The sequence below is a fragment of the Rhamphochromis sp. 'chilingali' genome (assembly GCF_963969265.1).
Source record: "Rhamphochromis sp. 'chilingali' genome assembly, chromosome: 16".
Classification (NCBI taxonomy): domain Eukaryota; kingdom Metazoa; phylum Chordata; class Actinopteri; order Cichliformes; family Cichlidae; genus Rhamphochromis; species Rhamphochromis sp. 'chilingali'.
This window is the reverse complement of record NC_137943.1, coordinates 8,051,422-8,075,818: the sequence shown is the minus strand read 5'-3', so window position 1 is coordinate 8,075,818 and position 24,397 is coordinate 8,051,422. Positions and strand designations below refer to the sequence as shown.

The following is a 24,397-nucleotide window of genomic DNA, read 5'->3' as shown; positions in this document are numbered from 1 at the left end:
ATAAAGACAAAGAAAGTCAGGGCGACACAAAGACAGCTAGTAAATTGAGTAAACTGTAACAACTAAGAAAGCAGGTAAAAGTTAATAATCTGAGTCACCCAATAGCATTAGATCATTCTCATTCCAAAGTGATACATGAGTTGAGCCACAGCATGGTGTGACTGACACCTTGTGGATTCCAAGGATAACTGCTGAAGTCACATATTCCTAGTATTGCATCTCTACAGTACTTTTAACTGTTATCACAGAGAAACAAAATTGACTTCAAACTCAATCAGCATGGAGAGCGGAAAGAAACGTCACAGTCGTTTCAAACTTCAATTTTTATTATTTGTACATTCACCACTGATAGGCGTACTCAAGAAGAAATTAAAAAAACAAAAACAAAAAAACAAAAAACAAATCTTTGTAAATGATAAAGATACAAAAAAAAAAAAAAAAAATTAAAACCATTGGTGAGAAAACTCATAATGCAACCTCCCCTCTCAGGCCTGTACTGACTACAGGGTCAGAGTACTGGAGGAAGAGGAGGAAAGGGAGAAGAGGAGAATCAATAAGGACATAAACATAATCTGTGTCAGCTGTGACAGACAGATTCTCTCCCACAGAGAATAAACTCATCTCTTAACAGAGACAGAGGAACACTGCATTGCCTTAGTAGTTATTCCACGCTTGTTTAAAAATACCCCAGAGCTGCCTCATTTAAAGACTTGATTTGAAGTAATCTTAAGTCTGTACAAAAAGCCAAACACACCTATTTCAGTATTGTCTGATTTATGCAGTCCTCTCTGCAGAGGACCGAGTCTTCTCTTTAGGCAGGACTGGCAGGAGGAGCCTTGTACTACATGCAGCAACAAAAGGATTCCTCATCCAAATTGTTAAACACAGAGGCGACAACAAGTGACTGCAAATCATAATTGGCACCCACACTATGAGGCAAATGGGGCACGTTGGGCTAAATAATCAAAATTACCCAGTGAGTCAAACAGCTATGCTGTCAAGACAAAAACTGAAGAAAAAGAGGCAAATGTAGAAAGAAAAATATCAAACCTTGACAGTAACGCCACGGACAGCGCTCTGAAAAACAACACTGCAAAAAAAAGATCATGGTCCCCTTAAAGCATAAATGTGTGTAGGTGTAAATGTGCTTTAAAATAAAAAAAGAAGATGACAATTTGAGAGATGGTAGCGACATCGGTTGGTCCTCTGTTGGGTCTTAGTTGTAACAAAGTACATGTAGTGAAAGGCAAATGGAGGAGGGCGGTCTCTAGGACAGTTCCATCAGTTGATTGGCCATTAGCGCCGCCTTTCTCGTGGTTCGCTGCGGCTGCGTGAGCGTCGGCCTCCGCCCGCCCCGCTGCCCCCGGGCCTACGGTAGCCATCCCTGCGTTTGTCGTTCTCCCTTTCCCTCTCTCTCTCCCTGTCTCTATCTCGACCTCTGTCTCTCTCTCTGTCCTTGTCTTTCTCACCCTCACTGCGTTCTGTTGTGCCTCCTCCAGTTTTCACCCTCTCCTTGCGCTCCTCTTCCCTTTTTTTCTCCTCCTCTTCTTGCTCCTTTCGCCGTTTCTCACGTTCTTTTGCCCGTTCTGCTCTGGCAGCTTCCCGCTGGGCAAACTACAATGAAAATGTAAAAAAAAAAAAAATGCTTTTAAAAAAAACCCCAAAACCCCCAAAAGGTATGAAGTGGTTTGTTTCATCACCTGTTCATCTGTAAGTGGAAGCCAGTATATGCAAGGGGCAGCTTTAGTCTTGCGGAACAAGTCATCAAGCAGCTTTGCAGGGGGATCCTCGGCTATTTTCTCTGACAGAGAATACACACAACATTAGACAAGAGAACAGGCCTCTGGCAGCGGACCCGGTACACTGAGTCTAAATCCACGTCTTACCTTTCTTCTCCTTGCTCTTTCCCCTCTCCTTGCGTCGCCTCTCTCTTGATCGCGACCTTCGAGGACCTCCCTCCTTCTCTTCTCCGTGTTTTCCAAACTCTCTAACCTTGTCGCGATCCCACTCCCGCTCTGCTCGAGCTCGCTCCCTGCGTTCCATTTCGCGTTCCCGTTCAGCCCACTGATCTCGCTCAGGAAGGAGAGAGGGCAAGCCCGATGTTCGACCACGGCCGGAGCCAGGACCATGTTCCTCTGCTCCAGGTTTGTCACCTGCACCCAAACCTTTGTGGAAGTCCAACTACAGGGCAGAGACATGTTCAGATTACAGATAGCCAAACATTTAACACTTATGGAGGGGAAAAAAAACTCTAAACAAAAATATTCTTACTTCATCCTGCTGGCAGAAGTCAACAGTGAGAACTTTTGGGTTGCTCTGTGGCCATTTCACGCCATGAAGAGCTGCTCGTGTGGCGACTGCCTCCTCTACACTTGAATACTAGACACGGAAAGTATAGTGGAGGACCCGTGAGAGAGAGAAAATACTTCCAATGTCTAAAAGCAGTCTGAGCTGCAGATATATAACTCAGCCTCAGATCAGCTGAAACACTCAGTTTATTTAAATCCAGGTTGAAGACTCACCTGTTCTCAGCTGCATTTGAATAAAGCACCAAATCCACACTTTAAGCTTAAATTTCAAAACTTACATTTAACTACTGATTTTATCTACTGTTCTGATTTTATCTGTTTTGATTTTATATACTGTTGTTTGTTTGTTTGTTAATTAGTTAGTTAGTTTATTTGCTTGTTTTATTCAATTTTAAATCATGCTTTTTATTTGTTCTTGTTTCTAATGTCTCTGTAAAGCACTTTGAATCACCTTGTTGTTGAATTGTGCTATACAAATAAACTTGCCTTGCCTTGCCTTGAATGCTTTTAATAACTTACAGTGACATAGCAGTGGGACTTGATTTTGTCAATCCAGAAGCCCTCCTCCATCAGACTGCCAGTTCTGCTGAGCAGTTCCTTAAGCTGTCCCAGAGTGAATGGCCTCACCTGAACAGTGTCACAGACTCCATTACAATATGAATAAAGTGCGACTACTAACAATTTACACACTGCAAACAAGATAAACACAGTGGAACAATTAAATAAAAACACATGCAATAAGAAGTCAGCAAGATTACAAGAGGAAAAACTGAAACCTTTCCATACAATTATTCTTTTAACTTAATTGTTTTGATTTATTATAAATTAACTGGGTCTATGACAGTAGAAGACAATATATTGTGGAAGTTTTATACCTCAACAAAAAAAATGAAATAAAAAAAATAAAAATCTAAAATCAACCCCAAAAGAAAGAAAACAAAAATCCATGTCCTATAGCTCATATTTTAGAAATTTGAGCCCAACATGGGTTTGTTCATGGGTCCTATTCTCTCACCAGGTTGCAGATGTGAACAATAGTGGAGACTTTTCCGCGAGGTGGTGAGGGCTGCTTGGCCGTGCGAACAGGGTCATCAATTGTGATGGAAACACTTGTTTTCTGCTGGCTGATGGAGCGACGGATGAGGGTGTCGCTGGGGGTCACTAGAATGAAAAACAGTGAGCAAAGTGTCTCCATTACATCACTGTCTTTGTAGTTCTTATAATAGAACATATTTTCCTTTACCGAGACAAGAGATCTGTATCAAGTGTCAAATAATTAAACTATTTGAATTGCTACACCCAAGATGGCATGCCAGAAATCAGCACCGACTGAAAATAGTTGTTTGAATCCATATAAAGAATCATTCAAGTCTTTCTGTCAGCCTTTCTGTTATGCACCCATTTGACTTTCTTAAACATAAGGTAATATGAAAATTAGATTTCAGGAATACATTAATTAATTCTGATGAATTTATTTCTGCAGAGAAGCCATCTTACGGTGGATATCTTACCAGTGTTGATTTCTACATCATGGCTGGTATGTGTTGGTGAATGAGTTTCAACAGCTACAGGAATAGAGGTATCCATCTGCTCTTCATGAGCCTTTGTCCTTTCTTGGTCTACCTGTAGATCATCTTCCTCTGCCTCCTCTTGCCTGCTCCTCTTTGCTTCTCTTTGCCCATTCTCCTGGCTTTCTGAATGCACCACCTTAAATACAAGATATCACACCAAGCAATCAACTGAGAGATAACCTCGAACAATCTTAAAGAGCACTTTACACTTAATGAAAGTGAAGATACTAGCGTCAGGTTAATCAGTAGTTAAACACTAACAACAGTAACCTGTGTAACTGTGCGTCTAATCTGAAGGTCCTGATCAGAGCGCTCCCTGTCTTCATCATCAGCCCCAGAGAGGACAGCTTCCTCTGGATGCAAGTCAACTACTGCTTCCTGTCCTAGACATGGCCTGATGTCTGGGATCAGAGACTACAGGCAAAGCGTGAGGAAACAACATGGTTAAGCTTTCTACGAGACAGTGTTTACAATGCATCTGTGAGAATTACTGTTAACTACAATGTAAAACAAATTATGCTTTGCTGCAAATACCTTGAGTGAGTCAGTGGTGATGCTGATGGAAGGTTTCTTGGCAGTGACAGCTGTGCTGGAGCCCCACCTCCTCTTGCGACCAGCCACTGTCCCAGACTCCTGTTCACCCTCTGCACTGCTGGTGCCCGGGGATGATTTACTGCCTGGGAAGTAATGGAATCAATACAATGCTCGACGTTTATGCAACACATCAACTGGAAATATATACAGACAATGGTCTTTTGAATGATTACTGAATTATATATTCTGTTGAATAACCAAATTTAAGAATTTTTTAACGCTGCTGTGTTCTCAAACCTTAGCGTATCAATGCTGCACCTCCCCTATCAAAAATATTTGTAAACTAGATTAATACAAATATGAGGAGAAAAAGCCACAATATCAACATGAATAATCAAATGTTAGTAAAGAATGGAACAAGGTGAAAGGTTGTACTCACTGCTAAGAGAGATCTTACGAGCTGAGAAGGCCTTTGATTTCTGAAACACAAGAAGATAGAAACAACCCGATATACATGGGAGAGGTGAGACGCCGACACCATGGAATGAGACAAATGGTCAAGTTGAAGAAAATGTGGAATAAAAACAAGAAGTGGGTAAAGAGAACTGAAAACAACACCTCGCCTTAAAACTCGTTGTTTATTGATGGCAAGCTATGTTGCTTTTGTTTATGTTTATGATGTGTTCTCCTAACTTTTGAAGCTCTACACCTGTAGATTTTTGAAAATATTTCTTACTTTTAAAGATTGAACTTCTCAAACTTGAACTTTCTAAAAAAAACAAAACAAAAAAACAAACAAACAAACAAACAAAACAAAACCCAAAACAAGCCCCCCCCCCCCCAAAAAAAACACAAAAAACAAAAAACAAGGACCTAGTGGAAACTGTAATGTTTCAATTTAAGCACTAAAATGTTTTGTTTTTTTAAATGTTTGTAGACAAACTCCAACTAGTTCAACAAAACTAATATTTAACTACTTTAGTCAGCTAAAAGTAAACTAATACACAAGATCACCAAATAGGGGTTTAGAAATATTTTTGTTAAACTGCAGGAGGCACAATTAAAAATCCAAAGCTCATTCTCCATCAGTGATTAAAAAGAATATAAATTAATATTAAACACATTCAAAATAAGCTATGAAATACAGCACTGAGTAAACATCTACTTATTCCCTGACACCTGATCCTTACTGTTTTGGATATGGCCCAATCACGACTGCATGTACTGTATTTAGGGAACAAAAGGTCCAATCAATGGTGGCTGGATGAAAATCTGAAATCTTGCTGGCTGGTAGGTTGGGCTCAATAGTTCATTTGGGTTTGGGCTTTCAAATGTTCTTGGCCAAAGCAGTCGTCTTCAGATGTTAGTCCTTTTAAAGATGTGGCAGACTTTTATACTGGCAGAAGAGAGTGATCAGTCCACTTAAATTGAGACCAGATAATGAATGCTGTCAACAGTCACTGTGGAACAACTCCATAAGTTTGACTTAAAAGTTCTGCTGTATTTAAGAAGCAGTCACATAGTAGCAAAACTCTGGCAACAAATGGCAAGTCCTTTTTCAGGAGAAAACATTCCCAGCCTCTTGCAGTCCAGATATTTGCTTTAAGCTATCTGAAAAAGTGTCCAAGCAGCAGATCTCTCTTCCAACAGATACACAAAAACTCGAAATGTCCTTCATACCATTCTCCAGGTCATAATCCACAATGCCCACTTTCTTTGATCGTTATGAGATTTAAAAAAAATGTCTTTGATAATAATAATTTTTAAAAAAAAAACTTCTTTAAACTTGTTCACAGCAGCCTTGAACTTGGCTTAAGTGAGCAAGCTTCTTTCCTCATGCTCTCGATGTAGACTTTAAGGGTGTGGGGCTAGATTGGTAAAAATCAGGCTGCAAGATGTGGGCAACATTGACTAGCCAACCCCCTTTTTAAAACTTCTGGTCCAATTAATAGTTTCTGTCAGCCATATCGGTGAAAATGAGGCAGACTTTGTTGCCAGGGGTGTCCCTCTGTAGTGCAGACTTTGGGGCTTATCTGTGGTCAACTCTGGATTCTTGGGGACAGTGGAACAGGTGCAGCAGTAGCAGTAGTGCCAGAGGTAGTACGCAGGTACCAATAGGGGCAATGGAAGAAGCATGAGCACCTTTATAACAAAGGAATCATTTGGGGTTTAAACATCAGCCACAGTGAGAAAACACCCTTGCTGTTTGTTCCTATGACAGTACCCAAGGTTAACATACTACCAAGTTTGAAAATGGCCCATTAAACCTTCTAATGACCCTTTCTTGTTGTTTAAAAACAAAACAAAAATCTAAATACTTACAGTAAAATGTAACATGTTTAAAAACTAGGAATAATTCAAAAAGTGCACTAAAAAAAATCTAACTATTATGGATGCCTGTGACTAATTGACTAGACGTTTAAACACGGCTGCCAGTTAAATGTATTATTATGTTATTACTATACAACAGCAGTTGCCATTTCAAAGATGCTGCTGGCCACTCATGTTGCCTGCAGCGCTAACACCAGCTATGCCTCCGTCTCTCTACCTATCTCTGTGGAGGAAAGTAACGAGCGAGGGGGGGAAAGTAAACCGATGACAGCCGAGACAGCGAACCATCGCTGTTCTTCAGCACTGTTTAAAAATAAATAAATATCGTTTGTGTCAGAATAAACTGGAACTAAACCCCCGAGTAATCACACTGCACTGTGGTGCAGGACATTGTTACAGTTCATACTATAGTTCATATAGTTCCACAAACACACATGCAATACTTTTTGGGCCAATGTTGAAATTTGTCGATCAATTTGTGTCCAGTTTTTAATATAGTCAGAGTTTTCTGTCTTTTCAAGTAGATGAATAGCTAAGCTTTCTCTCTTGTTTAAACAACTAGTAAATTAGTCACGAGGAACATCCCTAAAAACTGCATCTCCCCTGCAAAGTACTTAATTAATGAAAGCCTTCAGAACTGAAATGATTTGGGATTCTCCAGGTGCCTTACCTCCTCACTGGTTTCTTGAAATTTCTCTGGATCTGCCATGGTAGTCTCCTTCATCTGCCTGCATATTGTTAAAAATAAATACACATCAAAGAAAAGAGGTAAAAAAGGAAAAAAGATCATCAGTATGAAGAAAGAAAACTCACTCATAAGATGTTAAAAATATTAAATTAATAGCTTAACACAAGCAATCAAAACACTATGTAAATGTTTAACAAAAACAAAACATGTCAAATCTAAAGTATTAAAAATATTCCTAGCAATAGGAACAAAAGGATTAAAATCAGAAACTTAATTGATTCCTAAATTAAAACTGATTTAAAATGGATATGCCTTTGTAAATATTGCCAGTAGCTGGGCAGTGCATGCAAAATTAATACTTTAGTCCTTTAAATGTCATTACACTGCAATCATAATTCAAAAATTCACGTTTTCTCAAACACGTGTCAAGGAACCACAACACAGCATAAAAACGCGTTAAAATCTCAGCAAGTGGACCCACTCCAATGTAATGCACAAACAGCAACCAGCAGATGCTAAAATTACTGCGCCTTCACCGCATCACACGTTGGTGACCACATCAAATGCGCTGCTATCGTCCCCCTCAGGGTTAAAGAACTGAGCCGAGGCGAGAAAAATAAAACAGAAATTAAACGCAGTTACCACACTCCTTATTTAGCCAAGCTGCGCCCGTCCAGATCCGACACGCACCACAGCTACACGGTACCTGACGAATGAGCGTACGCCTCACGTCGTCACACCATCCTCGTGAAAGCACACGCGAACAAGTCCACTCATTGCGACTGAAATCAACTTGGGGAACTTCACAGCACTGAGACCACGCCGTGCTCGCTCCACACGCAGCACACAGACTGCGACTGCCGTTAAAACGACTGCGTCGCAACGAACCGCTTCTCTTCCCTCCCTGCTGTCTTCCTCTCTCCGAACACTACTCTGTGAATACGTCCATGACCGCAGCGGCTGTCAACCGGAACCTGCAGCGGACAAAGTGTCGCCTGCTGTCTAGCTGAGCCGCGGTGTGGAGAGCCAAAGGCCGGCATAGGCTGCTAAACCCGCCGACTGAGCACAGCCATGTTGCAACGAATAAAGAAAAAAAAGATCTTGTATTAAAAAAAAGAAAAAGGACCCACATCTTTTCTAGCACGCCGGATTTAAGGTAGTCTCATCAATCGCCTGATGGGAAATTCAATGCCCAGCCTTTTTTCTTACACCGTTTTTATCAGGTCTTCATTATAATGACATCATGGAAGCGTTAAAGTGAACACATCAGTATGTCATTTCATAAAACAATGTCCACGGAACTGGCTTTTTTTCACGTGCTTTTTCCACAATATGTAAATAGCGATGTGCAAAATAATTACTCCACTCTTACCATTGAGGAGTTGTTGTTTTTTTTAAGTAGAAATATTTATGAAATAATGAGATTTAAAAAAAGAAGAAAAAAAAAGAAGCTTTCGGTCATTTCACTAGCTTTGCGCCTAAAGGACAGTTTAAGCACAATAAAGCTACATTATATTTTGTAGGAGAAACAACCTGAAATCTTACTATGATGATCGTAGGCCTCTCTTTTACACTGATCATCCATCTTGATGAAACTTACAATAAAAACTGCCTAGAGTACTAGCATTAACATCTTACTTACTTCTTACTTAATTTAGTAATTACATTATAGTTACAATTATGTCGTTGTTATGTTAAAAAATATTCTTTAGTTATCTGCATGCTGCAATAGAAAGAAAAATGCATATCTGTAAATAAGAGTTAATCAAAGACTGATGCTAATAAGTGATTATGCATAATCTGTAAATGGAAAAAGTTTGGAACCACCAGGTCTCTTCCTAGAGCTGGCCACCCAGCCGATCTGAGCAATTAGGGTAAAAGGGTCTTAGTCAGGAAGGTGACCAAGAACCCGATGGTCACTCTGACAGAGCTCCAGTGTTGCTCTGTTGAGAGAGGAGAACTTTCCAGGAGGACACCCATTTCAGCACCACTCCAGCAATTAGACAGAAGCCACTCCTCAGTAAAAGGCACAAACGGCCCACCTAGAGTTTGTCAAAAGGCACCCGAAGGACTCTCAGACCACGAGAAACAAAATTCTCTGGTCTGATGAAAAAAAAAAGCCAAGCCTCTTGTGTGTGGAGGAAACCAAGCATGACTCATCAACTGGCCACTACCATCCCTACAGTGAAGCATGGTGGTGGCAACATCATGCTGTTGGGATGTTTTTTGACACCTGGGACCTTGTCAGGGTCAAGGAATGATGAACGCAGCAATGCACAAAGACATCCTTCATAACCTGCTCCAGAGCATTCTGTACATCTGATTAATCTTCAGATTCATCACATTCATCTTTCAACTGGACAACGACTCCAAGCACACAGCCAAGATAACCACACAGTGGCTTTGTGACCGCTCTAAATGTCCTTGAATGGCCCACCCAGACCCAGACTTGAACCTGCTTGTACATCTCAGGAAAGATCTGAAAAACGTCTGTGCACTGACACGCCCCACCTAATCTGATGGCGCTTTAGAGGATCTGCAAAGAAGAATGAGAGAAACTGCCCAAAAATAGGTGCGGCAAGCTTACTTTAAAAAACAAAACAAAACAAAACTTGACGCTATAATTGCTACCAAACGTGCTTAAACAAAATATTGAGCAAAGGCTGTGAATACTTATCTACATGTTAAAAAATTTTATTATTAAATTTGCAAGATTTACAAGCAACCTTTTTTTTTCCCACTTTGTCATAATGGGGTATTGTGTGAAAATGAATTTATTCCATGTTGGAATAAGGCTGCGTTCTGACAACTTGAGGGTGCATGGGAGTTTGCCCAACCAGTCTACATGTGTTTTGTGGACTTGGAGAAGGCATTCGACCGTGTCCCTCGGGGCGTCCTGTGGGAGGTGTTGCGGGAATATGGGGTGTCTGGCCCATTGCTACGGGCCATTCGATCCCTATATAACCGTTGCAAGAGCTTGGTTCGCATTGCCGGCAATAAGTCGGACTCGTTCCCGGTGGGTGATGGGCTCCGCCAGGGCTGCCCTTTGTCTCCGGTTCTGTTCATAATTTTTATGGACAGGATTTCTAGGCGCAGCCAAGTGGCGGAGGGCTTTCGCTTTGGTGGCCTCAGAATCTCATCTCTGATTTTTGCAGACGATGTGGTTCTGTTGGCTTCATCGGGTGAGGGCCTCCAGCTCGCACTGGAACGGTTCGCAGCCGAGTGTGAAGCAGCGGGAATGAGGATCAGCACCTCCAAATCTGAGGCCATGGTTCTCAGCCGGAAAAGGGTGGAGTGCCCACTCCGGGTCGGGGATGAGTTCCTGCCCCAAGTGGAGGAGTTCAAGTATCTCGGGGTCTTGTTCTCGAGTGATGGGAGAAGGGAGCCGGAGATCGACAGACGGATTGGGGCTGCAGCTGCAGTAATGCGGACGCTGCACCGGTCCGTCGTGGTGAAGAGGGAGCTGAGTGTAAAAGCGAAGCTCTCAATTTACCGGTCGATCTACGTCCCTACCCTCACCTATGGCCACGAGCTGTGGGTAGTGACCGAAAGAACGAGATCGCGGATACAAGCGGCAGAAATGAGCTTCCTCCGAAGGGTGGCTGGCCTCTCCCTTAGAGATAGGGTGAGAGGTTCGGCCATCCGGGAGGGGCTCAGAGTAGAGCAGCTGCTGCTCCACATCGAAAGGAGCCAGCTGAGGTGGTTCGGGCATCTGACAAGGATGCCCCCTGGGCGCCTCCTGGGTGAGGTGTTCCAGGCATGTCCCACCGGGAGGAGGCCCCGGGGCAGTAATTTTATTAGTAGCTTTGTATGTTTGGAGTGGTGAATGTGTTGACCTATGTGGAGTTAATCCAGTGTTTTATTACAATTTGTTTTGTTTTTTAAATTTTTTAAACTTTTTTTTTTATTTTTAAATCTGCCAAAAACATGTTTCTATCATTTTGTTTTTGTATTTTTTTTGTAATAAGAAGAGACATCTTAAAAGGTCCTTAAGAAGAAGGTAAAACAAAAGGGTAAAGCAAGCACTGGAATGTGAAAAAGGTTTCCTACCCAATGTTGCTCATCTATCATATTGTTTTTCTATGATGCTTTTCATTTGTATTTGTGGATTTTGGGACAAACTGTGTTACTTGACACTTTTGACATACAAAATCAGGCAGCAATTTCCTCTACAGACTCAAGTCTGATTTTACTCCAGTGCCACCGGAGGGACTGAAGATCAAGGCTATTCACAAATTTGGTCTTGTCCCTAGTTTAGATTTAAGAACCTTAACTGACATAATATATCATAGGAGATGAAACTTCTTTGCCATTGTTATCCATTGTTTGTTTTTTCAGAAAGTGGAAAACCTCTACACAGCAATGTAATCAATTCATGTTTCAAGAAATGTTTATTTTGACTGTATTGACAATTAAGGAACTATCAGTCCAAATTTTTCCAGTTCTGAGAGTTATAATGCCATCACTTCAGGTACAGAGAACATCATACATGAAATAAATACAACTCCTATATTTATTTGTAAATAAAATGATAAATGGCTTCAGGACCAAAATACATTTTTTAAATTTTACATTTGTTATTCACCTAATTAGCTGCACTAGTCTCATTTCAGCTTACTGTGGGCATCAGCCTGACGCCTACGGCTGTCATTTACTGTCCCACTAGCTTCTTCTTTCCAGCTCTTTACTCCAAGTGCATCTACTGTCACACGGGCACATGTGGAATGGAGCTGAAGAGACTGGTGAAATGAAAACTATAAATCTAGCTGACAACAACACTTTCTAAAGTAAAAATAAAATATATCTTTCCAACCAGTTTTAAACTGAATATAAAGAGGGGGAGGGGAGGGAGAGAGACCCCCTAAACAACTGAGCCTTTGCTGTAGCTCTTCAATTAGCAGCGAGTGCATTAGTGTTTGGTGTGTTGTGTGGTATACAGAGCAACAAAGCTAATTTGAACAGACTGGCCCACCGTCCACCTAACAGGGCCAAACTGGCAAATCCCCACTCATGATGCAGAAGAGGTCAAATAGTTACTGAGCATTGTTAACAGCCTCTATACTTGCATGTTAATAAGAGCACAAATACACTGATCCCAGTGAGTAAATCTGACACACAAACAAACTATAAGATATGTTTCAGAAAACTGGGACTGAAAACCAGACCTTTGTTTGTCCTTTTCCTCCTCTTCCTCACTGTCTGTTCTCTTCCCATGTTTTTCTTCTCCAGTCGGTGCTTTGGAAAACTGTGCCTGGGAATTTTAAAGGGCAGGGAATAAGATGAAGAGCAGACAGTGTGGTTCATTTATGGCAAATCTGTTTTATTATCAAAGACCTGCCCATTCTGACACAGATATTGTGAAGGTGAATCTTCTGGGGAACTTATTCTAAGCAACTTACCACGTTGTGACTGTCTCCATCTGCAGTTGTGTTAGCCTTCTCTGCAGACGTCTCTCTTTTGCAGGTAGAGGTTTTTGAGGATTTCCTTACATCCTCATGCTGAGCCGCCATGTGCTGTGTTGAGGAATCTCTTTTAGATGTCTCCTCCTTGAAGGAAAAAAAGAGAGCAGTTCAATATTTTATTTTATTTTTTTTTGCATTGGAGCAAAAATATATAAAGTCTACTTTGAATTTATTTTTACAAAATAGGCATGGTAAGTTTTTTTTTAAAAATAAACATTTTCAGTTTAAATAATATGATTTATAATAATATGATTATTCAGAAATGGTAAATGGCAATTAATCTTTTTATTCTATTCATTAAAAATCAATGGAAACAATAAATGACAACCTTTATTGCTAGCTGCTTTTGTCTGCTCCTTTATTCAGCACGGGTCACAGGATATAGCTCTGTATATATTTGATTTAGCAAAATCTCCTTGGAAGCCCTTTTCCAAGGGTTCTGCACCTACTTATGCTAACCACTATGCTAAGGGCTAGTCATGCAAGTACTCAGTTACATATACAGTTTTAATAATACGTGGCAGTATAAAGAGATGGACACCATTCCACCTGCTTTCCTCAGTGGTTGTTAATCCTTTTCATGTATTAATAATTAATTATCAGGAAAAAAAATATTTCACCATGTGTGCACAACTAAAATCTTTTTGATTTATTGTTTCATTTTTTTTAAAGAAGCAAAAATTTTGGCTTTATCAGAGTTAGCAGAATTGAGGACTGTATAGCAAAACAGCAAAGGAAATAGCTTGATTCTAAAACTCTGTCCTTGATAAAGGCTGTTATCCCCCCTAAAAACACAGGAAAAAACTGTCGACTTCATGAAAGAATGTTTATGATATTTTCACAATCTACAGACACAAACTGAAAAAAAAAAAAAAGAAAAAAAAAAAAAAAGAAACGAGGGGCCCCAGTGATGTACAGAACAGGGCATCTGAGTCGCTGGTTTGTTAAACAAAATTAGCAGCGCCTCTAAAAAGAGCCGCCCGCAGAACCACCCCCACCCACAGTCTCAACATCAATGAAATCCAAGATGCTGATCATTACTAGAGTTGGTAAGTAAAGCTATATCTGAGAGCGGCCAATAAAAGGAAAAGATTAAGATGGCAAGGCAAGCACAGCTACTGAAGAATTACAAAATAAGAAAAGCTTTTGAACATAAAGTTCCAAGTTTGAGGTGACTGGGTAGAAAAAACACAGAAGAACATCTGTAAAAGAACCTGAAGGGGTGTTTGATGCCACCTGTCATGACGGATAAAACGGATGAATTTGGGTGCTCTGGCATTGGTAAAATAAGAGTTTTGCACAGGATGAAATAGTTGTAGAACAAGGACAGCCATCACTCCATTTTTGCAAAACTGCGTGAGCCATTGCCTTTGACTGGAGCCAATTGCCTTACAGGACAATGACCCAAGACACAGCTCCAAACTATAGAAAACTATTAGAGAAGAAGCAGTAAGCTACTATTCACAACGGAGTGGTTAGCATTCTCCAGGTATCTTAACTGTACTGAGCAGGTGAGAGAGTAGTTTAACTGTTAAGACACTGATCCACATTAATGGTGATGTTTCAGGCAACACAGAGTGAAATGTTACCCCAGCAAATAAACAAATAGACTACTAAATGGGTGTGAGGCTGTGACTGATGCAAATGGAAGTTCTCTTTTTTCTTTTTGCAAAAACAAAGTTTGACGAGGAAAAAAAACAATACTATACCAAATAAAAATTGGTTACTAGCCTAGTCAACAGAGTCTTGAGTTACCTTTTATTCTTATTTACCTTGCAACTCACATGATGATTAAACATTGATAAAATTAGTACAGGGATACAAATGTTGTCATCTGACTTGTGCTATTTATGCATCAAGCACAACTTTGGATTTAGCCCCACAAGTATTAAACTACCGTATTTTCACAACCATAAGGCGCACTTAAAAGTCTTAGATTTTCTTCAAGAAGTACGGCACGCCCTATAGCGCAGTGCGCCCTGTGTGTTGTAAGGAGGACGTAGTAGAGAACACCATGAGAGCGCTAAAGGGTGAAGTGTGGGCGTTGATTGTATATACCGGGACAATCGCACATACCTGTTCTTTTATACAGGTATGTGCATTATGCAGGACATCGTTGTTTTAACAACCCTGAAAATGGCAAAGAGACACGCTTACGAAGCACAGTTTAAACTGAAGGCCATCAGCTACGCGGAGGAACATGGAAATCGAGCAGCGGCGAGAGAATTTAAGATTAACGAATCGATGGTTCGCAAATGGAGGAAGCTAGAAAACAAGCTCCGGCAGGTCAAGAAAACGCAGCTGAGTTTCCACGGACATAAGGCGAGGTGGCCTGAGTTGGAGGAAAGACTCGAGCGGTGGATCATCGAGCAAAGAACGAGCGGGAGAAGCGTTTCGACGGTCACCATTCGGCTAAAAGCAGTTTCACTAGCTGAAGAGATGAACATTGAACATTTCCAAGGAGGTCCGTCTGGTGCTTTCGTTTTATGAAACGGTGCCATTTTTCCATCCAGACCAGGACTACGGTAGCGCAGCAACTTCCAGCGGATTATAATGAAAAGCTGGCCATTCTTCCGCTCCTACTGCAGCAAACACATCGCCGACAAACACATCCAGCCCAGCCACATCACAAACATGGATGAGGTCCCGCTCACTTTTGACATCCCGGTGAGTCACACTGTGGAGAAGAAGGGGACCAGCACGGTAGCGATACGCACAACGGGGCACGAAAAGTCTTCTTTTACTGTTGTGCTTGCCGCCTATGGTGATTTTTAAGCGAAAGACTTTGCCTAAAGAGAAGTTTCCAGCAGGAATCATCATTAAGGCAAATGAAAAGGGCTGGATGGATGAGGAAATGATGAAAGACTGGCTGAGGGAGGTGTATGTAAGGAGACCAGGTGGTTTTTTTTCCACGCATCACCATCCATCGCTCTTAATCTGTGACTCTATGCGTGCCCATCTCACAGCCGATGTGAAAAAACTAGTGAAACAAATGAACTGTGAGCTTGCTGTCATTCCGGGAGGCCTGACAAAGGAACTCCAACCGCTGGACATCGGTGTGAACCGCCCGTTCAAAGTAAGGCTGCGAGTGGCCTGGGAGCGATGGATGACCGATGGAGACCACAGTTTCACCAAGAGTGGAAGGCAGCGCCGGGCGAGTTACGCCACAATTTGCCAATGGATTGTAGATGCTTGGGCTAACATGTCTGCTGGCACTGTTGTTCGAGCTTTCGCAAACGCCGGCATCATTTCCAAGGAGCCGCACGGCACGGAAAGTGACTCTGACAGTGAAGAAAGTGAACCTGGAATGTTTGATGGAGATTTAGCAGACACAGAGGATGAGGACTTCCATGGGTTTGATTGATGATAAAAATGTGAGTACCAAACTTTGTTTTGCTCCTGCTTTATTTTTAAATACGCACACTTGTATGCTTGTGTGTTGTTGATGATGATGATTACCGGTAATAGAAATGTGAGTAAGGTACCGAACTCAGGTTTGCTCCCGCTTTATTTTTAAATACGCATACGGTACTTGTATGCGCCCTATAATCCAGTGCGCCTTATGTGTGTTTTAAATACAGTAATGGCACACATAACTGAGACTGCGCCTTTTAGTACAGTGCGTCTTATGGTCGTGAAAATACGGTAAGGAACTATAGCCAACAGCGTCTTAAACGCAAACCAGACAGTTTTAACAGATAAAAAAAAATTAAATTGAAAAATTGTACCCACTCGCTTGTATTCAGAGATACTGCCAGAAAACACCTGCTGTGATCAGAGACTAATACCACTCTGCTGAGAGCCCACTACACCCAATGAATACAGATCCCTTTAAAAGTAAAGTAGCCTTCTTTTTAAATGATTAAAAAATAATAATTTTAGCATAAAGAATTCAGCAGACTGTGGAGAAATGCAATCTGAGCAACAATATGATTTAAGATAAATAAATTGGTATATTATACAACTTTATAGTCACAAGTGTGACACAAATAAATAGTCAAGCATCTATACCATTGCCAAATCATGATTAATGACTGCAAATGTGTATGGTGCCATTGTTCAAGCTCTATGTAAATTCAGAATATGTCCAACTGCTGGAAACAACACAGGTGGATTTTATACCTTGATTATTAAGGTGATGGATATTTATCCAAATATGTTCATTTTGGAACTAATTTAGTTTGGTTTATATAGATTTAATACAACTTTGCATTAATGCCAAAGACAGACAGATCATTTATTCTTACCTTTGTAACTCTGGAGGTGGAGTTCTTTTTCTCTTGAGAGGACGAGGATGAACCGGATGATTGAGAAGATGAGGACCCAGAGTCCGATTCTGAGGAAGAGGAATCGGATGATGATCTTTGTCTTGTTCGTATCCTTTCCTTCTTTGAATCTCTTCCTCTCTGCTCCGCTCCACTCAATGAGCTTGACAAACCCTTGCTTTCATCAGCTTCTTTTACTTTTTTGATGGACTCCTTGGCAGCCTGTTCAGTCTTTCCTGAAGCTGCCTGTTCTTTATCCTCCAACACTAGCCTTGTGGCTCTTTCTTCTTTGGGACCCATTTCAGTAATAACAGCAGTGTCCTCCTCAGACTGGATCCTCACAGATCCCGGTGGTGGAGCAGCAACCTGCTGATTTGTCCGTAGCTCTGAATCTTCCTGTTTAACTGAGGGCCTATGTCCTTCAGACTGTCCTTTCCCAACAGTGGTGGGATAAGTGACAGGTGAGGTGCGAGGCTGTGGGCTATCAGAAAATGTACGGGGCCGCTTAATAACCATAGACGTGGATGAGGGTTGTGCTCGGTCCATTACGAACCGGAATTTTTTAAATGACGAGTGTGGTGAAAGAGATGTTGTTGAAATGGTTGCACTACACTCTGCTGCTTGGCCTTCGCTCTGGGGTTCTGGAGCACGGATTTGTTCCTGGTCTCCTGCCTCTGCTGACGAGTTTATAGCGGGTCCTGTGGAGAGGGGGTGAGGAGTTGGCAGGGGTGTGAGACCAGCCTCAAGGCCACATTTGGATGGAGAAAGGTGACTCTCACTCTCCTTTTCAGCCACCCCAGTTTTATCTTTCTCCAGCTCCAGCTTCCTCTCCCGCTCCTCCTTTTCTTTCTGCACTGCTTTCTCATTCTCCAGCCTTTCATGTTCAAGAGCTTTTTCCCTTTCTTGCTCCAGAGCTCTCTCCATCTCTTTTCTTGCCCTTTCTAGTTCTTCTTGCTGTAGGGCTCTCTCTAGCTTTTCCTTTCTCTCTTTCTCAATTCTCTCCTGTTCAAGAGCCGCCCGTCTCTCTGCCCTCTCTTTTTCCACCCTCTCTCGTTCCAAGGCCTTTTCCCTCTCTATCCTCTCTTGCTCTAAAGCTTTCTCTCTTTCAACTCGTTCTCTTTCTCTTCGCTCTAACTCCAAGGCCTTCTCCCTCTCCAGCCTTTCTAGCTCTAAAGCTTTTTCTCTTTCTCTTCTCTCCAACTCCAAGGCCTTCTCCCTCTCCAACCTTTCTAGCTCTAGAGCCTTTTCTCTCTCGATCCTCTCTTGCTCTAAGGCTTTTTCACGTTCTATCCTCTCCTGCTCCAAAGCCTTTTCCTTCTCTAACCTTTCCCGTTCCAGAGCCTCTTCTCTCTCAATCCTCTCAGCCTCCAGAGCTCTTTCTCTTTCTAGCCTTTCTCGCTCACGCTCCAAAGCTGCTCTCTCCATTTCTTCTCTCTCGCGCTTTTCCCTCTCCTCCCTTTCTCTCTGCAGCCGTTCTTGCTCCAGAAGTTTAAGTCTTTGAAGCTCAGCCTGCCTTTCAAGCTCCAAGGCCCTCATTTGCTCTTCCCTCTCTTTAGCCAAAGCTTGCTCCCTCTCCTGTCTCTCTTTTTCTAGAGCAAGTTCCTTCTCCTTCTGCAAAGCCTTCTCTCTCTCTTCCTTTTCTAAGGCCTGCTGTTGCTCAAACCTCTCTCTCTCCAAAGCTTGCTCTCTTTCTCGCTCCAGTGCTAGGGCTCTCTCTCGCTCTTCCGCCGCGGTACGTTCTTGCCGACGTTTTCTCAGCTTCTCTTGTCTTTCTAGGTCAGACTCCATCTCTCTGACCCTCTCGTCAGGCACAGTGGGCTCAAGTGTACTCACAGGTACTTGAATATGGGCTGAATGTGCTCCTGTAACACCCTGATTGGTGCCTGGCATTATTGGAAATGGTACATGCTCTGCAGTGTTAGAGGTGTGAGTGGTGGCAGATACCAGGCTCTCTGGTGGTCCTCTGCCAGGAAATGATGTAGCTGAGGATGAATTGCTTTCTTGCCTATCAGCTTCGCCATCAGTGCCATGCCATCCTCCTCCGGAGAAAGCACCTTCTGACTCCATTTTACGTGCCAGAAGGGTTAGTGGGCCAGGCCTGCGTTCAGCATGTCCACTCCTTTGTGGCTCAGGGCTGCTACTACGGCTACCACCGCTGGAGGAACCAGAGCTGGAAGAACTGGGGGAACGCCTGGCTTGGGGAACATCTGGACTAGGTGGACTCTGTTTAGGGGTGTCAGGCAAAGGGAATGATAATTCTGGTGGAGGGGAAGGAGGCGGTGTTGGCTGGCGGAGTTGAGGTGACAAAAGAGAAGGGATGTGTTGCTGCTGCGGTTGACGGGACGCTGCAGACCTCTCCCTTGTTGTGGGTCCCCTGGCTGGCTCTCTGAAGTTTCTCCTTCGAGCGCTGCTGTCCCAGTCGTCATCGTCACCGTCCTCGTCACCATCCTCGCTGTCGTCATCGTCGCTGTCACCTGGGACTTCACTTGATGCAGAGCCTCTCTCTGGCCTTTGCTCAGCGGCAGGAACACGCATGGGCACAGAGCCAGAAGCAGGTGGACTGGACATGTCAGCCTCCTGGTTTCTGTTTGCTTGGCCCTCATTTACCGCACCCAACAATCCCTCTTCACCAGAGGTGCCAGCTGGCTTGTGCTGCTCAGGTAATGCTGGTGTGACATCCTGACAAGAACAGAAAGGGAGCGCAGATTTATTTATTATCCCCTCCCACAAGTTTAATCAGAAAGTTACTTTTACACCTAACACTTAAGAAGAGAAAGTACAATCTAACCTGGGCTGGAGGAGGACACGGTGTACTATTGTTGACTTCTGCGTGCTCCTCTTGCTCTGTTCACAAAAGAGAAATAAACATAAAAATCACAAGATTTTACAATAACCATCCATAATGTGTACAGTATTTTATTCAACACAACTTGCCATTTGTATCATATGCTTCACGAGCCTCTCTCTCCAGACGCTGCCTCAGTAGCTCCTGTTGCTTAGCCAGATACTGCTTTATAAAGCTGTTCTGGCTCATTTCCTCACCAATCTAAACACACAGAGAAATTTTGAAATACAATGCAAGATCTCAAGGCTAATAACGCATACTTTTTGCAGACATTTATGAGGTTGTGTAAATGCACGGTTTGCCATATATACATAAAAGGCCATCACTTATCAAGACACTTCAGCCTTTTATATGAAACTAAAACTGTCTTTGAGATTCACACCTGAGAGTTTGGCTGTAGTCCAATATGAGCTGTGGAGGTCCTCTGCAAGTTCTCCAGCATGAGAGCCTGTTAGTGAGATAAGAGATGTTTTTAGAAAAAAGGAGAACACTCTTTCATGGGCAACCTTGTAGCTGCACTCTATTCAGTAGTATGTTTTATCACATCCGCTGATATTTCCGCCCTTGACAAAATATAATGAGTTTCTATGTACTAAATGTAACAAATATCCTTAAGCATCGCTGCTCCTCTTTTATAATAATGTTAGACTTGGAGAATTTTGTCTTTGATACTTTTTTTAGAAAGCCTGCGGTTGTGAGAAACTACAAAACTTGTTGACAAACGAAGGAGGATGATATGCAACAATGTTCCCATGTAAGATGGTAAAGGACATGGGAGTCTGTCAAACAATAATTGACAAGGTTACTCTAAAGCTGTGGTCAAACACCAACCAGTGATCAACTTATCTTAAATTTCATTGATCACCAATGAAACACCTTGTATAAATCTATGCACTATTACTACTACTTTATTCATGATCTATTACTTTGCACGTAGACATAGTTGATCTTTTACATTGCTATTATGTCCATTATAATGTCACTGTCATTATCAGATGCTGGTAGGACGAAACTGTTAATAACCCAATGGCTTTATATGAGCTTTGCAAGTACGTTAGCTGGTAACTACGACTAAAATAATCAACATATTCTGGGTTTTGTGAGAAAAGAACCACTGTCTGGCGTAATATAGGTTATATAAACGCAACGCAAACAAACAGTAAAGCGTTGATGGCTCAGTGAAATAATGCAATCGGGACTGCCCAGTAACAAAAAGAAAAGAACGCCTTAGCTATCTTAATAAGGTTTGACGATCTGTCGCAATGAAAAACAAACAAGCTCAAGACCAACGGCAGCTCACGGGCCTGCTGCAGATTTTGAGGGAAACTACTCCTAAAACTAGCCAATGCGTTTACCAACAAAAACGGCAAGAACGTTAATTAAAAATTGCGGGTTAGCCGCTAAAAGTTGTCGTTTTTCTCATTAACTCTAAGTGGTGAAATGTTAATCTGCTGGACAAACTCACAAGAGCAGTGTACACATCGTTAAAAGCAGCATACACAGCAGCAAGCGAGTCGCTAAGGCCACTGATCAACTCATAGCGTTAGCCAGGAGAGCTAACGAGCTAACGGGACAACATCAACCCGAGACACAGTTTAGGATTAGCCGATAAGTTGAGTGAAGTGCCAGTCTTTCCGTAGCTGGAACATTTCTACAGGGCCACAGCACTGCATAACCACAGCGCTGACAAAATAAAGACATTTACAGCTGGTGAATGAGCTTTAACCTCGATAACTCTACTACGCTCAGCAGTAACGATACTCAGTTGTCGGCCCTCGAGAGAGCATCAGCCCGTCTCTTCGTTAACGTTAGCTTGCAGCGACCGTGGCACCATATATCGCAGTAAAACTCACCCCCTTGAGTCTTTTGATGAGAGTATTCTTCTGGCCGCTCTTCGACAGCCCCCTCTCCTCGAGAGCGGCCTTTAAGTCCGCTACTCGAAGGGACTGGAGCGGTCTCCCGTCCAGCGTAACGTCTTCAAGGTCCGCCATTTTCCGTTCCTCTTGTCAGTTCCCAGCGAGAGCGACGATCAACGCCTTCATCGACGTCACGTCATCGCCGACGACTTCCCCCCGAAATCAAATAAAATAAAACGTTTATAAATATTTTAAATCCCAGACTAAACCAAAATTACTTTCATAAGCCAAATGTATTACTTGAAATGGCATCGTTAAAAAATTATGGTATTTATATTTAGATGTTGTATGCGCCACATCTTGCGCAACATCTGCGCAAACCTGACTTCCTACACAGCACAACTAGTTAACTGCACCCCGCTTCCTGTTAGCAGCTCTGGATTTACGTGACTGTCGTTCGGCTTCTCTGCACCTCGACTATGTCGGTAGTGAGTTGATATACGTTTTAAAATAATGGGGAGTCACAACTCCATATCTTAAAGGTAGTTATTAGCTAGCAATAGCGACTTTAAAGTCAGAGCCCGCCCGTTTGTGCTCCTTAAACAAAACGTTAAGCTAAGCTAAATGGATTATTGAGCTGTTTAAGATGTCGTGGTTTAATTATGTCAGTCAAAGCTCAAGTCAACACCAGCCCACTGACAATCAAGGAATTGCAGGCATCCTGTGCAGTTCTCCCAACCCAGTGTTCACGTGCCCTGCAAGTTTCCCTTCTCCCAGCTTGGGTGAATTTCCCCCAGCTCCTCAAGGTGTAGTCAGCCCTCCCAGCCTCGAGAAGCTGTCCTGCGCTTCTCCGAGTGCAGGTCAAGTTAGAGAGCCCGAACCCATCTCCTACGTAACCTTCCAGGAGCAGCGGTGTGTCCTGAGCTGGTTCCAGAGCTGGACTCCCGTTCAGAGGGAGCGGTTTCTCCAGGACCTTCTGGGGAAAGCTGTGCCGGGGAAAGTGTGCACCCTCCTAGACTCACTCAGCACTCTCCAGGTACTTTATGCAAACTTGCAAACACATGGTCTGGAGAGGAGTGCCATTTCTAGTAAATAACTGGCGCTTTCTTCCTCTGTGTAGGTTAAAGACAAACTTCCAAACATCTTTGAATGCCAGCTCCGCCTGTGGACGCAGTGGTTTGAGTCTTGGGGAGAAGAGGAGAGGAATCATTTCCTACACATGCTGGAAGAGCGGGACCCGGATTTTGTTACCCACTTTTACAGGAGTGTAGCGGGTACAGCAGGAAGAGACTGAGCAATGTTTGCATTGTGATAGAAAAGCAAGTAATAAAGGGGTGATGTGTGGTGTGGAAAACACATTCTCTGAGTCTCTTTGTAGAAAATTTAGCCTTCTTGTAGATCGTAGTGTTCGTATACGTTTTGTAAATAAAATTCTGCATGCCTGCTCCGCCGGGTTTTTTTTAAGTTTTTAATTGATTGACACGAATTTGTAAATAAACAGGTTTAACATCTAGCTGTGGGTTAATATCTAAACAGGCTTAGCTCTTCTGTGAGGCAATTAACACATCTGGAATAACATGGACAAGAAACACTTTTTTTTGATAACGAGAATAAACAAAATATTTTAGTAATGAATTTTATTAATAGGCACCTGCTGAGACACTCAGGGACACCTTACATAGAATCAAATATCAAAATCACAGTATTGATAAAAATAACAGCTGGTAAAAACCATAGAGTTAACAGCATGATTCAAATCAAAGAGAGTAGGCAGACTTAAGGTTGGCTTTAAAGACAGGGAGAGAATGTTGCAAGCATGGTATATTTGTTTTACTGTCTGAAGCATTTAATAGCAACAGTAGCAGAAATATGTGCACTTATTCTTCAGTTATTATTTTATTTCCCATACTCGTAAATGTCACACATTTTGACATGGGTGCGGACAGAACTTCTCGTGACCCTTATTTTATCCAGTCAGTTGCTCCAGGAGTAATTAAAACTACTGGATTTGGAGCGCTGCCATCTTCTACACAGAAATTGACAAATGGATAAATTTTTCCTGTGAAGTGCTGACCTACAAAAGAATACATATGAGTTCTGGACCCTGAATCATAAAACGAGATGGTTCCCTTTTCGTAATCTAGCAGGATACCCAGGGTAACTGGTTGTATCTCAGTAGGAATGGGAACCGTTCTCCTCTGCTCTATAGCTCTGTACTGACGCTGTTTGTCCAGGACTATAGTCCAGTAATCATTGTTTGGATTGAAGGATATTGATCCCTTTCTTCGAGAAGATTCACTGGTCATCCCAAGGTGGTAACAGGTCTTTCCAGCTACTGAAACCTCCCAGTAATGCTTGCCAGATGAGAAGCCAGTGGCACCTAGGGCCCCCAGAATCACATCAAACCGTCTTGGATTGTTGGGGACGTCTTGTATAAAATCTGCAGTGGACATCTCGGTTTCATCATCAGATAAAACTATTCTTGGGTGCGCTGTGTCTGGATCGAAGGTCATCTTTGCTGTTAAAAGAAACACCA

The 24,397-nt window shown here is 42.3% G+C and overlaps 3 protein-coding genes across 3 annotated transcripts in view; 1 reads left to right on the top strand and 2 right to left on the bottom strand.

The window, feature by feature from the left end:
• Positions 1–314: 314 nt before the first annotated feature.
• Positions 315–22,036, bottom strand: acin1a (apoptotic chromatin condensation inducer 1a). Its single transcript, XM_080907186.1, has 18 exons — positions 21,859–22,036; positions 20,388–20,453; positions 20,095–20,206; positions 19,949–20,004; positions 17,143–19,839; positions 12,833–12,979; positions 12,599–12,684; positions 7,416–7,473; positions 4,854–4,893; positions 4,415–4,557; positions 4,151–4,294; positions 3,821–4,016; positions 3,325–3,470; positions 2,829–2,936; positions 2,272–2,379; positions 1,887–2,181; positions 1,701–1,801; positions 315–1,614 (listed from the first exon to the last, which is right to left on the bottom strand). Exons 1-18 carry the CDS (start codon positions 21,994–21,996, stop codon positions 1,297–1,299), a joined length of 4,959 nt encoding a protein of 1,652 aa, XP_080763312.1. The 5' UTR covers positions 21,997–22,036; the 3' UTR covers positions 315–1,296.
• Positions 22,037–22,259: 223 nt separating this feature from the next.
• cUnh14orf119 (chromosome Un C14orf119 homolog) lies at positions 22,260–23,306 on the top strand. Its single transcript, XM_080907198.1, has 2 exons — positions 22,260–22,897; positions 22,982–23,306. The coding sequence occupies exons 1-2, from the start codon at positions 22,508–22,510 to the stop codon at positions 23,153–23,155; spliced, it is 564 nt and encodes a 187-aa protein (XP_080763324.1). The 5' UTR covers positions 22,260–22,507; the 3' UTR covers positions 23,156–23,306.
• Positions 23,307–23,440: 134 nt separating this feature from the next.
• The window catches only part of LOC308412678 (uncharacterized protein), a 28,775-nt gene continuing 27,818 nt past the window's right edge, over positions 23,441–24,397 (bottom strand). The window contains exon 75 of the mRNA XM_080907199.1: positions 23,441–24,379. Coding sequence (XP_080763325.1) covers positions 23,823–24,379 — 557 coding nt within the window. The 3' untranslated portion in view covers positions 23,441–23,822. The remainder of the gene's footprint in view (positions 24,380–24,397) is intronic.

Excerpts from the sequence above, each read along its gene's own strand:
- acin1a (XM_080907186.1), bottom strand. The coding sequence starts at position 21,996 with ATGGCGGACCTTGAAGACGTTACGCTGGACGGGAGACCGCTCCAGTCC. Across the intron at positions 20,005-20,094 it reads TGAAGCATATGATACAAATG|AGCAAGAGGAGCACGCAGAA; the intron begins GCAAGTTGTGTT and ends TTTTGTGAACAG. Across the intron at positions 2,380-2,828 it reads AGTCCCACTGCTATGTCACT|TATTCAAGTGTAGAGGAGGC; the intron begins GTAAGTTATTAA and ends TTCCGTGTCTAG.
- cUnh14orf119 (XM_080907198.1), top strand. The coding sequence starts at position 22,508 with ATGTCGTGGTTTAATTATGTCAGTCAAAGCTCAAGTCAACACCAGCCC. Across the intron at positions 22,898-22,981 it reads ACTCACTCAGCACTCTCCAG|GTTAAAGACAAACTTCCAAA; the intron begins GTACTTTATGCA and ends TCCTCTGTGTAG.